Source organism: Vulpes lagopus, chromosome 23 (genome assembly GCF_018345385.1).
Source record: "Vulpes lagopus strain Blue_001 chromosome 23, ASM1834538v1, whole genome shotgun sequence".
Classification (NCBI taxonomy): Eukaryota; Metazoa; Chordata; class Mammalia; order Carnivora; family Canidae; genus Vulpes; species Vulpes lagopus.
This window is the reverse complement of record NC_054846.1, coordinates 27931495-27948488: the sequence shown is the minus strand read 5'-3', so window position 1 is coordinate 27948488 and position 16994 is coordinate 27931495. Positions and strand designations below refer to the sequence as shown.

The window sequence follows — 16994 nt, the reverse complement described above, 5'->3', positions numbered from 1 at the left end:
TGAATATACTCATGAATTAACATTTTTGCTGAAATGATTGCCTGCCTTATAAAACAGATCACCAGTGAATAGGACACAAGGAAGAATGACTCATTGACCTAAGTCTCTAGAATCTAATTTTAAGCCTATCGTTGGCTCTAGAAATGATGACTATTTTAAATTTTATCACGTTTCTATTGTGCTATTATTTTTCTCTTAATAGTTGATTAGTATAATAAGCTAAGATCTTAATGGTATTTTATATTCTCATATTTTTCAAAGAAAATTAAATCGAGAGAATTGCTAGGATTTGTCTAGCATTGGTTTAGCATGTCATATTGGCTCATGGTTTTCTGATGTTTTTATTTCTTTGGAATCTAATATATTCCCTAATTTGCAGTGATGGAGTTATTTCAAAGTGAGGAACCGAATATTTTATCAAGGCCTAATTTTTCTCCAGGGAGGTTTGACTTTTGGGTTTCATTTGGCAGAACTTTCATTGAAAAGTTAATAAAACCAAGTCCAAGCTATTCTACTGGAATAATGAGAAGTGTCATAAAGTAATGACCAATGTTTCATTATTGACACTATATTTGCAGTACTGTGTTCATTTATGATAGTATATGAGCATTCTCTCTCATAATGTTAAGTGACTGAAGCAAAATTTTCTTACTTAGTAAGCTTAGTAAAACTTAATTTACAGCTCAAGTTTAAGCCTTTAAGTTCTAGCAAAAAAATGTATCTTTCCTTTGGAATTGCAATCTATTTTTCATAAGACTGGTTAGTTTTTAGTTTCAGGATAATTTCTTAATAAGTTCTTAAAAATATTATAGGGGTGCCTGGTGGCTCAGTCGTTTGAGCGTCCAGCTCTTGGTTTTGGCTCAGATCATAATCTTATGGTCCTGGGATTGAGCCTCTCATCAGGCTCCATGATCAGTCAGGAGTCTGCCCCTCTCATTCTCCCCCTTGCCTTGCTCCTTTCTTTCTCTCACAAATAAATAAATCTTTAAAGAAATCATATATATTTTATAGTAAGATATAGAGACATTTCACCAAATGCCTATGCTTAACTTGGCTTGGAATTTTAGGTTTACTTTCAACTCATTGTTATTCTGTAGATATTAAAATCAGTGGAGTCTTAACTAGGTTTCCCCTTAATGTAGAAAACTATTAATTTATCTGGAAAATTGAGGAACCCTGATGAATGATTATTTTCTACAGATACTTTCTAATTTCCTCCTTTTTATAGCTTCATTTGTTTTTATTTTTCCCCTTTAAGTCATGAATATCTAGGTAATATAAAACATAGAAAATTAGAAACCTATGAGCAGGATTTTAGGATTTTAGGCATATTACTTGGTCTCAATTTCCCTATCTCTAAAATGGATATAAGACCAATGTCGTGTACTGGGTTATTGAACTACTCAATCAAATAATGAGTGGGCATAATGGCTTGTTGAGAAAAAGAAATGGGGAATATCATTTATTTAAAAACTACTATGTAGTTTAAAATTTAAAATTTAAATTTAAATTTAAAATGTAGTTTTAAATTTAAAAATTCATTATTATGTTTATTATAATAACTAGTGAGGTAGTGGTATTACTTTCATTTTATAGTTGAGGAAAGTGAGATAAATATAATCCTTCCCCTGTCATTTTATTTGAGAAAGGGTATCTCAGGGAGGTCATATAATTAAGTAACCCAAGGTTATTTGGGTAGTGGATGGTAAGCCTGACACCAGCACTTACCTTTCTACTGCTCCGTTCAGGTTCAAGGAAGTCATGTATTCAACCTCCAACAAGTTCTTCTAGAGTCCATGTTTCTGCTCTCTCTTCTCTGCCTAGGTTGTTGCTCAGTGGGTCTTGATGATCAGTTAGGCAGTAGAGTTGTCCGTCAGTAATAGTGGTGGCAGGAGAATGAAATTCATACTTTTTTTTCACTTTATATATAAATTAATTGAAACTCTGATAGAGTTGCCTTTTCTCTATGACCAAATTAAAAACAATAAGTCTACCAGGCAAAAGATAGTTATCCAGTTTTTAAAGCTTTTTAAAGAAGTCTCAACTCTTCTTTTTCCTCTCATCCTCCAACTGAATATTGCTATTCTCTCTACTCATCTGTTTATTGATGAATTACTTATTGTCTGTTTTGTCCTAGGTTCTGTGCTAGATGTCAGTTCTTCTTTCTTTGAACTATCTTTTTTATCAATCTCATTACCACAACGATAACCTATATTTAGGTAACTTGGATTTACTGTTTCCTTTAGGGCTCCGATTGCAAGTTGAGGGAATCAGCCTGACTTGGGAGAATGCAGCCAGGCCCTGGGAAGACTGTGATCCCTGGCCGCTGTAGGTCTCCTACCTTTGGTTCTCTGTGTACATCTGCTTCTTTTCTTTTTTTTCTTCTCCTAAAGACTGACTTTATTCACTTTTCTATCTCTAATGGAAAAATGGCAGCCCCTGCATTTTTATCTCTCTCAATTGCAGCTATAACAGAGACTGCCTAGCCAGGTTGGCTAGCTCCTAACCTGGATTCTAGATTCCTAGGAAAGAAATTCTGAGTAGTCCACCAAATAAAATGAGTCTGACTTCTTTTTTGATGTTTGACTACTGACTTGTTTTTAAATCTCACCCCTCTTTTTACCTTTGGTTCCATTCATAGGCAGGCTGATAGGAGATCTGTGAGCTCACCTTTGAAATTTAAATCTTCCAGGTGTCAGTAGCTTTTCTTATTCCTATCTCTTCCTTCCTTTAGCCACTAATCAAGGCCCAACCCATTTCTTCCCAGGCCTGCTAGTGCCTGCCCAACACTCCCTGGGAGCTCCTTGTGTGAATAATAAACTTTCTCTGAAATTCTCATGGTGCATGTAGTGCCTTTAGCCTTGACAGCAGAACTACATTTTGTGTGGGGATCCATCTTGCTTTGCAGAGCGGGCTATAAAACATTCAGCTTGGGTCAGGCACTTACCCTGGGGCAGTCAATTGTGCTATAGTAGAATTGCTGAGTTTCCTCTTCTGTGGGTAGAGGCAAATTACTACAAAAAGAAGGTTTTAAAATTTATTTAACATGTTATTATTGTGCGCTTGCTCTGTGCTACGCACTGCTCCAGGCTAGTGATTCTAAACCTTGAACGTGCGCCTTCAGTGCTGGTTAAACAGATTGTTGTGCCCTGCCACCAGAGTTTTTGATTTACTAGGTCTGGGGTAGGGCCCAGAATTTTACATTTCCAATAAGTTCCTAGGTGATGTTGATGCTCATTGATGGTCCAGGGATCATACTTTGAGAACCACTGTTCTAAGCAAAGTGAACAAAATATCATAAGAGTTAGGTAATAAACAACAAAGTAAATAAGTAAATTACCTAGCATGTTACAAGATAAATTCTGTGGGAGGAAAAAGTAGAGTATGGCCAAAGGAATTAGAAGTGTGAAGTGAGCAAATGGAAGGTAGATCAGAGTATTAAATTGGGTGATCAAGGAAGGCTCATCTAGAAGGTGAGTTTTGAGCAGAGACTTAAAGGAGGTGCAGGAGGGGGTCTCTGAAGTAAGAACATTCTGCATAAGAAGCTAGGGCAAAAGCTCTATGGTTTTCAGAAGCGTACCTGGTTATGTTTGATAAACAGCAAGGAGGCCAGTGTGGCTGGAGCAGAGGGACCCATGGGGAGTAAAATAATTGGTTAGAGAGGGAAAGATAAGTAGGTGGATAGGGAGCAGATCATGACAAGACCTCTATGTCATTATAAGAATTTTGGCTTTTAGTTTGAGTGAAATGGGCAACTGTTGGGGAGGTTTTGTTTTTGTTTTTGGGAAGTGGTATGATGTAATGTGACTTCTATTTTCAGAGGCTTACCCTGGCTGCTATGTTAGGAATAGACCATAATAGAGATGGGACGGAAGCAGAGGGACTTATCTACTTCTGTAATCCAATGAGAGATGGTAGTGCTTGGCCAGTGTGATAGTAGTTGGTGTGGTGAGAAGTGGTCAGATTTTGGATATGTTTTGAAGAGGAGTTAAGAGTTCCTAGTGGAAATAATAAAATCAGAAAAATAAAAGATGACTCTAAGATATTTAGTTGACTAACTGGAAGGATAGGCTTGATATCAGCTGAGTTGGGGAATGTTATGGGTAGTGTAGATTTGGGGCCAAGGGAGATCAGAATTCATTTTGAGACATGTTGAGGTAAGATGTTTATTAGATATTCAGAGAGAACAATTGAGTAGTCAGTGAGATACATGAATCTGGAGTGTGGAAGAGAGGTCTAGAAAGGAGGAGTCGATAGTAGTCATGTGACCATTAAAGACAAGGTGCTGGATGATTTCACTGAGGAAATAAGTACAGATAGAAGAGAGGAAAGGTCCAGAGACTGAGCCCTGGGACATACAATATAAAGTGAGGACAAGAGTAGGAGCTTGCAAAGGCAACTGATAAGGAATTGAGGGAAAATAAAAGTCAAGTGTGGAGCTCTGGAAGCCACAAGAAGGTCATGTATCAAGGAAGAAGTCTCTACTGTACTTAATTATTTCATTAGTCTTCTAGTTCTTCTTTCTCATTTTAGCCTCACCCCCTCTAAAGTCTATTCAACTCAGTACTACCAGGTCACCATCTTGTCATGGCATTGCTCTGTTAACCTACAAAAACTCATGAATTTACAAACCTTAGTTTTATCATGTCATCTTTCCTTATTTTACAATGTTCACTAATTGAAAATGCCATTATTTTTAGAAGGACTTATTTTAAGAAGAAAGAACATTCAATTATAATTTTACCCAACTCACATATCATTTGTTATTAATTTCCATGATATATATTAAATTATATGATGTTTTAGTGACCAGTAGGCTACCTCCTTCATTTGACCAATGCAGCCAGAGAAGTGACCTCATCTACCACTCTAAGTCTTGGCTCTACCTTTTTTACTGAATATCAGGTTCTATACAAGTTATTTAACTTCTTTAAAAAAAATTTTTTTTTTAAAGATTTTATTTATTTACTCATAAGAGGCACAGAGAGAGAGAGGCAGAGACACAGGCAGAGGGAGAAGCAGGGTCCCTGGGACTTGATCCCTGGAGCGAGGATCACTCGCCGAGCCAAAGGCAGACGCTCAACCGCTGAGCCACCCAGGCACGTCCCAAATTATTTAACTTCTTAATACCTCAGTTTCCTTATCTGAAAAATAGGAATGGTAATGGAGCTTACCTCATAAAGCTGTAATGGGGAGTCACTACAGTAATGCATGTAAAGTGCCTGGACATCTTTAAATACTTCCACCTGATTTTCAAGGCCTTCTCAGATCGTTCCTGTTTTACCTGTCCATCATACTTCCTGCTTTTCTTCAAATTCTGACCTGTCTTTCCAGTCTCTCCTAAATGCACTATGGTGATTTTCATTATTGGATCCTTTTCAGGATCTGTCTGAACTATGCCCATCTGAACCTTATTCCTACCTGAGGGTTCAACTCAAGCCCTGACTCCTTTTCGAAGCCTTCATTTCTCCTTTTCTCAGCCTCCACAATTATTATGTTATTCTTTATGGTTTTTCTGGTGATTTCATGTGTTTTATGTCTGTAACTTGATTAGAATTTAATGGAGTATAAGGTCATTTTAAGCTTTGAAGAACCTATCCTTACAGTGCTTAGCACAGAGTAGAAACTTCATAAAACCTTACTGGTTGGTTGATTATGAGTGTGGAGTTGGCAGATTTAAAAAATTCTGGCCCTGTAAGTTATTCCCTTGAGTGGAATATATTCTAGCAACATGTCATTTACATACTTAATTTAATGAATTTATTTGTACTTTATATCTTACCTGCTTCCATTAAGGATTTAAAGCAGCACATAACTCATGATGAGATTTTATATTGTTGTACATATTTGAACAGAATGATTTTAAGAAATAGCTGTAAAGAAATGTGTTCTACCAAAAGAAATAGATAAGTTGAGGATTTTTCTTCTTGTAAGCTTCTGTTTTTACCAGTGCAATCAGTTATTTTGCCTAATGTTGAATGTGTTGAATTAAAAACATATCATGGCCTCTTGGAAGCATCTCGGTTTTATTTTTCACTCTTTTTAGCTGTGAACCCTTTGTTGCAGAAAGCTCTGAAAGTGTCAGTCTAAACCAGAAGAGAATGAAGTATATTTCATATTTTGGGTTTGGGAAATCTGATTGTTTCTCTTGGAACAGATTGTTCATTATAACAGTGTCTATAATAAATGGAGTGCACTGCCGAGATAGATGGAAATGAAATTAATTTGGCTCAGATGTGATCTTTGTTTTGCTTATGAGAATTTGAAACATCCTTACAGGGTTTCAAATTTCCATGCAATTTAGAAATAAAAGAGATTTCAAAATGTGCCTGCCTCCCTTGCCAGTGGCTATCAATACCTTACTGTGGCTCTGTAGAACAAAACAACAAATGTGAATAACTGTGTATGAAACTAATGTGTGAGCAGACTGTCTCAAAATTCTTGTTTAAAAGATAAATTTCACAAATAAAAACATTGCATAAAATAATGTACTTTTTGTTGTAGGTTGCCTATCAGATTGGTAACTATGAGGTGTCTAAGAAAGTTTTCTCACCAGTTTGGGATTATTTTGTTGCTTCACTACATCATGATGAACAATCTGTTATTTGTTTAAGCAATATAATGACTATTACACAGAGAAGGTAATTAGAAATATTCTTTTAAAATATTAATGCTTATTGAGAATATGGATGTTGGGTGTGAAGCCTATAATTAATATTCAATTTCATGTTAAGATAGTCAATGTAAAACTATTTCTAATAAGTTTTAATAAGCATATACATTCCAAGTTCTTGAGTTCCTGTTAGAAATTTCTTTGCCAGAGTCAGAAAAAGCATAGGAGGCATATAGATGCATTCTGAATTTAAAGTAGTGAAGGCTATGGGACAAAGATACCAAATAATAACCAAGATAATGTTGGTTATTCTAGAAAACACAAATATGCTTTGGGGACTTTTGTAACAAGCAAGTTGGGGTTAAATTTATGGTCTGATGGGTAGGCTGTTAGGATAAGAAGGTTTTTCCTTTGCTTGAAGAGGCTCCCAGGATTAGACCATCAGCAACTGCAAGCGGGTTGGTAGGAGCCATGTAAAACCACAGGCCATCCTTTGCTTTATGGCCATTTTTCCTTAAAAAAAAAAAAAATTAAGAACAGCTTCAGAAATGAGCATTAGTGATTTCAGGCTGTCTCAACAAGTTCAAAACAACAATCTCTTTCACCTGCTTGTTAATGCCTGAAATGTCTTTAACAAGAAGATAAACCCTTTATTCCTCAAAGATAATGACCTTAAATGCACATGCTGGTTGAGGCAAGACTTTGATACTGCTTATTCACATAAAGGTATAATTCCATTCAATTAAACAAATGTAGACTTAGCATTATCCATGTACAAAAATGCTAGGTGCTATGCAGGATGGATTTGAGAGGCACTTTAGAAAAGGAAGACACAGAGCTTGGAAGCTTTTATGTGACATGGGGACAAGAGAGTAGAAGTAGTGAAGTTGACTGGGATTGCTGTTGTTACCTGACTGGCAGACAGGCCTATAGTGTGTCCTAGGGGAATGAGAGAGTTGGGATAAGTTTTTGGAAGAGATAATGGATTTGATAGGAAATATTTTGAGCTTAGTTTTCCAGCAGGATGCCTTTGTGGATATAAGGTGCCCAGTAGGTGGTTGAATATTTAGTACTGACACTTAGGAGAGAGGTGAAGGCTGGAGATAGATTGAGAAAATGTCCATGAGGTCATCATTGAAGTTTTGACGAGTGCTATCTCCCAAGGAAGAACTGTTTAGCAGAAAAGATAGAAGCTGGAGTTGAACGGTGGCCATTGCTTACACTTAAGAGGCTGAAGCAAGGAGATGGAACCAAGGAAGGGTACTGAAAATATTTTGTGCTGGTCTCAGCCTGTCAATAACCAATGCTGTATCTGAACCAGCCCTTGTGGTTCTTCTTATGATTGCAAGATGCCCTTCAGCAATAACCATCTGGAAATTTTGAAAAAAATAAAAGTTTGTTACTTACAGGATCTGGAAATTACACAGCACACCTGGGGCCGCACAGCAAGGTCATAGGTAAAGAGAGAGAGAGACATCAGGGGCTTGGGGTTCTGTTTTTATTGAGGTCAAGGGTGCCTAGGATTTCATAGGCTCACTCTTTGTTGTTGAATTAAAAAAGTAAGAGTATATTTAAAGCAAGGGAACAGAAAAAAACAAATGGCCCCAGTTGTCATGTATTGAAATCAACCAAGATTTCTAAAACAAAGGAGCCTCAGTGGGAGAGGTGGCCTGGCTCTTTATCTAGTTGTGTGACTGTCAATGTCTTGATTAGAGAAAGCCATCTTTGAAGTGGATGCCTCTTTGAAGTAGATGCTTTGGCAATCAAAACTTAAGTCAGACCCTTCCATTACAATAAAAAAAAAAAAAAAAAAGAAGAAGAAGACTCAACTATCATAACTTAATCTATAAAAAGGAATAGTCCAGCAGGTGAAAGTCTGGAAAAGTACATTGCCAAGGGAAGTGAGAGTATGAGAGTATCACCCAGGAAGGACTGGTCTGCAGTGTTAAATGCTAGTGCAAGGTCAGGCAGGGGCTTTGCTCAATAAGAAATGCTATAGAAAGGTTGGGTAGGATAAAAACTGAGATGAAGGCTTTTAAAATTGGCAATTAGGAGGCCATTGATGAGTTCAAGAGGGCTATTTTTTTGTGTGCAATGGGCCAGAAACCTTTTGCAGTTGGGTAAGAAGTGATTGAAAATGGAGAACTGGAATAAGCTAAGATCACTTGTGCGAAGTTTGGTGGTAGAGAGGAGGATGGCAGACCCCTGGAGGGTGGGGGGCAGGCTCAAGGAAAGCATGTTTGAGGGTGGAGAGGAAGGAGACAGTGGAGAGGGAGAAACTGAGGATACAAGCAAATTGCTGTGATAAGGACATCATGGTGGTAGAGCCAGGAGGATAGAGGAGCACGAAGGATGGAGAGCAGAAGGTTTAGAGCATTCGCTGTTGGGATTGTGAACAAAGAGACATGAGGAATAATGGAAGTGTTGCTGAAAAGGACTAATGACGAAGGTCATATCACATAATGTGAATTTGTCATAGAGCCCAATTCCTTGTGGCTAAGGCCTCATTGACTCATCTTTATTAACCCAAGGCCTAGAATAGTGTTTTCTATGTGGTAGGTATTTGGCAAACACTAGTTTGAATGGAAAAAAAAAATCAAATGAAGGTAATAAGTGAATAAGTGACTGACTATTGTAGCAGGGCTAAAAAAGCAGCCAGTGACATCTATGCAAGGGCAGGCATGCTGATTTATGGCTTCAAATAGGGGTACAGGATCTGTAGCACTAGAGAGGTCACTATTGAAATGACTGGCCAGCGTGTGAGTCTTTAGGGAAGGAAATGGAGCCACGAAGAGGCAACAGCTTGGATGCATTGCCTACCTATGTGCAGGTACTGATCATCATGTGGGTGAAGAGAGAGTCAGTATGAGTTGCAGGAATGAGAGAACTAAATTTCTCCTAGCAAATATAATTCCCACGTTTAACACGGTGGTGAAGCAGCTTGTCCTCAAGTATAAATTACTGATGTCACATCCTTCCTTGTTTTTTAGAAATGGAGGGTGGACCTGAAGCTTAGAGAGAGTTTGCCACCAATAAAGCTGAGAGCAAGGAAGGGAATATTGGAAACAAAGAAGGAAGGTTGCAGATTTCACAGTTTTGCTAATGGTTGGCACTGTTGACTGCAATTTAGGAAAGATAATTAAAAATAATCCAAGAGTTATTAAGACTCTGCCTCCCTCCATCCTTCCCTCCCTGCCTCTTTCTTTCTTCTTTTTTTCTGTACCCATGGTGGCTCTTGCTATAGGTGACCCTTATTTCCACAAAGTTTATTAATTAAAATATTGGGCCTATTTTCCAAGTTTCTGAATATCTATAGTGATTTCATGATATTGATAGAAAAGAAGTATATAAACTTCTTTAGAACCAGAACATTTTACTGATAGTTATTTTTATGTATTTGTGACACAATATGTCAGAAGCTTCATTTTCTTAGTTGTTAAACATAATCTTTAATTTTAATTTAAGCAGCAGTGTGAGAGAAGATGTTTCACAAAGTTTTGCTGCTATTTTGAGATCACTGTGTAGATATTAAGAACAGATCAATCTAAAAAGGTGCATTTACCTGCTAAATCATTTTATATGTATACCTGTAACATCATTTACTTTCTTTTGCAGATTACATTCAGATATTTTGGCAGAGACTTCTTCAATCCTCTTATACCTTTTTCTTAGAAATATTTTTGTAACAAGTGACATTAAAATTAAAGAAGAAAATCTTTTCTGTGATAATATTAAAGGCAATGAGATTTTCCCCTCTCAACAAGTAAGTAATCTAAAAATGACCAAAAATGTGCCAATTTCCCTTTATTTGTTTCTTGATGTTTCAAGTTCATGTTTTTTTGGGATTGCATATCCTGATTTGTGAATGGACTGAGAGGTCATTTTACGATCATGCAGGTTTATTTGATATTCCTTATAGGTTTCATAGGACCAAGTTCATATATTTTTTTTCTTCTTTTCCATTTATTTTTTGTGTCTCTACAAAAGTAGTATAAATTTCAAATATTCAAAAAGTTATAATGTACAAAGTGAAATACATCATAATCCTGTTATTACTAAAAATAACTCTGATTTTGTTTTCTTTGTTTTGTTTTTATCTCTGATATTTAAAAATATGCATAGGCAAGTTATTATTTTATAAAAATGACATCACAGTCTCTTTGCTATTCCACAATTTTCTTATTTAACATTTCTTATAATTTTTTTAAAAAAATTTGAGTGAGAGAGCAAGAGAGAGAGAAAACAAGTGGGGCAGAGAGGCAGAGGGATACGGAGAGGCAGACTCCCCACTGAGCAGGGAGCCCAATGTGGGATTCAATCCCAGGTCTCTGGAATCATGACCTGAGCTGAAGGTAGACACTCAACTTACTGAGCCACCCAAGTGCCCCTATAATTTATCTTGAAGATATTTTCATGCAGATACATATCAATTTATCAAAAATTTTTTTTACAGTTCTCAGTTTATTAATTCTCTCATGAAATATCTGCACAATCAGCACAAAGTCACTGCAGAATCTTAACTCCTTCTGTTGTCCATTCTTCAGCTCACTTTGTTGCCAGCACCAGCATTGGTTTTTTGCAGTCCCGCTGATCTTCTTCATTCTGTTCTTGCATTCCTTTCCCTGTTTTCTTGAGGTCTTTTTCTTCTCATACAGGCCATGTCTTGCAAGTCTATGTTTGAGTTCATTATTCTTTGCATAATCCAGGGAATCATAAATCATGCCAAAGCTAATTGTCTTGCCACCACCCAAATTGGTTCTGAATCTAAATATAAAGATGACATCTGGTGTGATCTTGCCTGTTTTGGCTAGTTTCTCCTGTGTTTCTCTCTTAGGTACTGTTGCCTTTCTGGGGTGAAGAACGTCAACGAGTATTTGTTTTCATACTAAAGTGTTTTTCATTTTAATACTGCATTCCTGAATAGAGGCAGGAATGTAACCTATCTCCTACTGCTGGATTCTCAGGGTGGCTATAAACATTGCTATATGTACATCTACAACCTTCAAATCTTAACATCTCGCTTTTAAAAACAATCCTTTGCTTTATTTTTTCATTCTAGATTGAACATCACTCTTCTTTCTCCCTCTTCCTTTTTCTTTCTTTAGAAGGAAATCTTAGGCACATCGAGGTTTTTTCAATGTATTTGTTTTTTACAGTTGCTTTTTCCTACCCATGCATTTATTAATTAATCAACCAATAAATTGTTACATGAGACTTTGCCAGTGTCTTTGGATACAAAAATGAAAAAACAAACAAACAAGCCATGGCCCTTTTGTCCAGGGTAAGTTCACAGTCTTACAGAGCCCAAGCACTTACAAACAACATCCTGTTCATACCTTGTTGCCTTTATAAAGACAATCTTTAAGTACTTCAATGAATTTCAGAATGCTGGGTTACCATTCTACTAAAAATTTACTCCTGGAAATTTCTGGTTGCCACTGATAAATTTCTTTGTATGTAATTTTGTATGTATATATAGAAAAACAGGGGCACCTGAATGGCTCAATAGGTTGTGTCTGACTCTTGGTTTTGGCTCAGGTCATGATCTTGGGGTCGAGGGAAGGAGCTTCACATCGGGCTTCATTTTCAGAGGGGAGTTGGCTTCCCTCGCTCTCCTCCCATTTGTGTGTTTGCTCTCTCTCTCTCTCCCTCATATAAATAAAAACTAAAAAAAAAAAAGAGAGAGAGAGAGAGAGAAGAAATATAGTGAAATCTTCCTTCGGGAAAGGGAAGGAAAAGTAGGATAGGATCTCTGCTTTTTTATTTTTTTTTTTTTTTTTTTTTTTTTTTTTTTTTTTTTTTTTTTTTTAAATTTTTATTTATTTATGATAGTCACAGAGAGAGAGAGAGAGAGGCAGAGACATAGGCAGAGGGAGAAGCAGGCTCCATGCACCGGGAGCCTGATGTGGGATTCGATCCCGGGTCTCCAGGATCGCGCCCTGGGCCAAAGACAGGCGCCAAACCGCTGCGCCACCCAGGGATCCCGGATCTCTGCTTTTTTAAAGTAGCATTTAATCATAATTTCTATTTTGCTACCATTTTTATTTAAGTAGCAGAAGTATAATAGAAGATTAATTTGGTCTACTGAAAATTTACCATTTTTTTTCACAAATCCTGAAAGAAAATGGGACTTTGTTAGTCAATGGGGGCAAAATTACAGAGACAAATATTTTAATTATGACTTGTTACAATTTATGTTTTGAAAAAGCTTGATTTTTTTCTAACATTAAAATATAGCCAAGTTTTATTTTTTTAATTTTTAAAAATTTTTAAAAAAGATTTTATTTATTTATTCATGAGAGACACACACACAGAGAGAGGCAGAGACACAGGCAGAGGGAGAAGCAGGCTCCATGCAGGAAGCCTGAGTGGGACTCAATCCCCTGTCTCCGGGATCACACCCCAGGCTGAAGGCGGCGCTAAATTGCTGAGCTACCTGGGCTGACCAAATATAGCCAAGTTTTAATTTTACCTAAAAATTAAAAAAGATTGGTCCCTTTTTCATTACTAGTGGTATTTGTATTATTTTATAAAATGTTCTGAACTTTAAGTCTAAGGTTGTCTTATCTATACATAACATTGTTGTGGAGTTAGAATTGTTCTTGAATTTAGATTTCTTCATATCAACATTTTAACATACTAACATGTTGTTAAGCCACAAGGATTACATTTCCTACCCTTTCTTCTCCTTAGAGACACATTGGTGAAGCACTTGATGTTCACTTTGAGTAACAGTATCTGTTTTTTTTTTTTTTTTTTACAGATTGCTAGATTAATTGAATGTGAGAGAATATTAGTGGCATTGGAACTTAGCAACTACCTAAATGATTCCAATTATGCCCTTCAAGCTGTGACTCAATGTTATGGCCTCCTTGTTCCTATAATCTACCACAATATTGTTTTGGTACCTGTCATACAGGTAAGCGTATTTATTCCCCCCAAATAAGGATATTTTTACAAAGGAAATTCAACAATGCATCTTAGAAAAAAAAAAACAATGTATCTTTTGTAATGTACAAATAGGTCAAAGACAGGTGTAAAATTTCATGAGTTAACTGAAAAACATTTTAATAATTTAAATTATGTCTGGACAAACATAAATAAGGACTAAAATGTATTTCTCTGAAAACATTCAGCCCCATTGCTATCCATGTTTAAACATTGGCAATCTGCTTTTCTAGTTTTTTTTTTTTTTAAGTCATTTCAATTTTTATGCTTGTGTAATGTTAGAAACAGCATTACTTATTCAAAAACATATTGTTAAAGCCATCATCTGGGAAAATAATTGGTGGATGACCCAAGAAAAAATATTTGGTTTCTTGGTGATTGAGGAGTTGGAATTTATGGAAAAAGAGTAGGTGAGAGCTGGCTGAAGAGATTATATTAGTTGTCTCTTCTTCCTAACAAATCATTGTAAACTTAGTGGCTTAAAACAACACATACTTACTATCTCATGGTTTCTGTGGGACAGGAGACTGGATATGGGTTGGCTGAGTCTTCTGCGGAGGGTCTTACAGGCTGAAATCGAGGTGGTAGACAGAGCTGTGATCCTACCTGAGGTTGCAGAGCCTCTTCCAAACTCACTGGTTGTTGAGAACTCATTTCCTTGTGCTCATGTGATAGGAGGTCCTTAGCTCCTAAAGGCTCACCACCAGTCCCCTGCCACATGGTCTTCTCCGTAACATGGCAATCTGCTTCCTCAAGACCAGCAGGAAAGTCTCCTCTAGTATGCACAAGGAGGAGTCTCATATAACAAGATAGTCATGAGCGTGATATTCTTACTGTATTTGCAGGTCCTACCCACACACAAGAGAAGGGATTATATGGGGCTTGTACACCAGGGGGAAGAATCTTGTGGATGGTTGTAAAATTCTGCCTACCACAGGGAACTAATGAGAGAAGTAAGGTTTCACTGTTGATCTTTTAGAAAGTTTTCACCATCATCATTGTTATCATTATCATCATGAACTCAGATTTTTTTAATTCACCATTGAGAAAACTAACAAGCTTGGGTAACTTAACAAATACTTGCCTTGGTGTGGCAATACTGGAACATAGATGTGCCTCCTTCTGCCACATCCCCACATTTAGGAGTTCAGTTGCTTAGGAGATCTGCCTCCAGAATTCAAAATCTAGACTCATAGTTGGCAGCTTTCCATGTCATTTGTAGATAGATTGTAGAACAGCATTCTCAAGTGTGGTGTATGCTTCCTCCAGAACCCAAAGACATTTGTTTGGCATTGTCCTTTCTTCTTAGAGGTGAGAGATGCCAGATATCAGACCTACATGGGAGGGAGTGTCTCAGCATTACCCAAATAGTTCATTAATGTGGCAGTTTCCTGAATCTTCACAGGGTTTATTTCAACCCTCCAGAGGGCATGTATCTTACCAAGGTCTTTAATGTACTTGCCATTTCTTGCTTTTAATTTTGATTAACATATTATTGATGTAATGATCTAATGTTTTGTTTTTGAGAAATGCCCAGAGAGTTCAGGTCATTTCATGAAATATGTCAGAGGCTGGGAGGATTATCACTACCCTGGGGAAAGATGCTGAATACGTACTTTTGTCTTCCCAGTATGAATGGGAACTTCTTCTGGTTCTTCCCAGTTGAATAGAAAAGAAAACATTAGCCATAGCAATGCATAGTTTTTAGTGTCCTCTTGCAAGGATACCACATTGGGACCAATATCTGCAACCAGTGCTCAGTTGGTCAAGTTCAGGATAATCCACTGTCATCCTCTTGCACCCCATTGATTTAGGGTGCCTTTTGCTATAGGTGAGAGTGAGAGAGTGGACTATGAGGAAAAGCCTCAAAAAAGAAGTTCTAATAAATTGTATTGTTTAAAATAGGAAAAGTGAGTGGAATGCAAGAGGAGATACTAGAAATAGGCCTCAATATGTATGAGAATATATGACAGAATTGGCATTCTACTTCAGCAGGAAGAGACTGGATATTTTTAGTAAATGCTGGTGAAACCTCTGGATATTCATCTGAAAGAAAATAGAGTTTGACACCTATATCATACCGTATATAAAAAGTTCAGATGTACTAAAGACTTAAATGTAAAATAAAGCAAAAAGTTAAGGGAAAAAAATCCCAGGTTACATGTATAACCCAGGGTTGTAGAAATCCTTTTTAAGCAAGACAGACCACTTAGAAATAATAAGAAAGATAAGAACTATTGGCAATATTTATGGCAACCTATGTGTGACAAAAGGGACCATAACAAAGATAGTAGAAAATTTGTGGATTTGGAAAAAATATCTAACAAGGATATTTATATATATAGTACTAACAAGGATAAATATATATAACAAAAAGTCTTACAAATTGACAATAACTTAATTAAAAAAAATATCCACAGGATATGAATAGGCAGTTTACAGGAGAGCAAATTCAAGTGGCCAAGAACCATGAAAAGATGCTCAAACTTTGAATATCCTTAGACATGCACATTAAATGAACAATATAATATTGCTGACAGAATTGAAAAGATCTGTGTAACTCTTCTTGCTCGTGACGATGTGGGGCAAAGGCATTCTCATTCATTGATAGGGAACATGTGAATTACTGTAGGCTTTGGATTTTGGTAAAGCAATCTTAATTTTAATTAAACTAAATCTAATTTTAATTAAAAATTAAAAACAAATATACTTGACACACACTTGATACTAATCCTTCTATTAGTAATTTATCCCATAGAATAAAATCACCAGTTAGTAAGATGCTATTCCTAGTTCCACCCCTCAGTTCCCAGATCCGTGTGTTCTACCTACTGGGGACCCAACACCAAGTAATTGTCATTGATATAGAGTGTATACTTTGCCCTGGAAGATGGAGCTTCATCCTCACGAGGTAACATCTCAAAGCTGGTGCTGAAATTGCCACTCATATTGGCAACTAAGCATGTACAAGGGTGTTTCTTGTGGCCTTCTTGGTGGTGACAAAAAAAGCTGGAGACAAAGAGAAAGTGCAGTAGCCAGAGGATGGCCAGTATACTAGATTGTAAAATGTCAGCTGTAAAAGTGTGTGCAACATGGGGATTCTGGAAATGGCTGAATAAATGATGGTTGTTGCACACTAAATCATATAAGGCAGTCATTGGAAATAATGAATTTGAACTATACCTGTAGACTTGGAGGAATTTTTCACAAGACATGGTTGAAGCAGAAATGCATAGTTCAAGCAAGTGTTTATGAATTCCATTTTGTGACATAGCATTATTTAACATAACATTAACCCTCCCTCTATGTATACTTTGTATTTGTGTGTGTGTGTGTGTGTGTGTGTGTGTGTGTGTATATATATATATATATACATACAAAACTACTAAATTGCTAACATGATTTGGGGATATGGTATAGTGTGAGCATGCCT

The 16994-nt window shown here is 36.7% G+C and overlaps 1 protein-coding gene across 11 annotated transcripts in view; it reads left to right on the top strand.

Moving 5' to 3' along the window:
• Positions 1 to 16994, top strand: part of CFAP54 (cilia and flagella associated protein 54) — a 300555-nt gene that overhangs the window by 91155 nt on the left and 192406 nt on the right. For all 11 annotated transcript variants that reach the window (XR_005985335.1, XM_041739196.1, XM_041739195.1 and 8 more), the window contains 3 exons: positions 6505 to 6641; positions 10229 to 10376; positions 13377 to 13532. Coding sequence is in view for 10 of the 11 variants with exons in the window: in XM_041739196.1 (XP_041595130.1) it covers positions 6505 to 6641; positions 10229 to 10376; positions 13377 to 13532 (441 nt within the window). In the remaining variant the exon portion in view is untranslated. The remainder of the gene's footprint in view (positions 1 to 6504; positions 6642 to 10228; positions 10377 to 13376; positions 13533 to 16994) is intronic.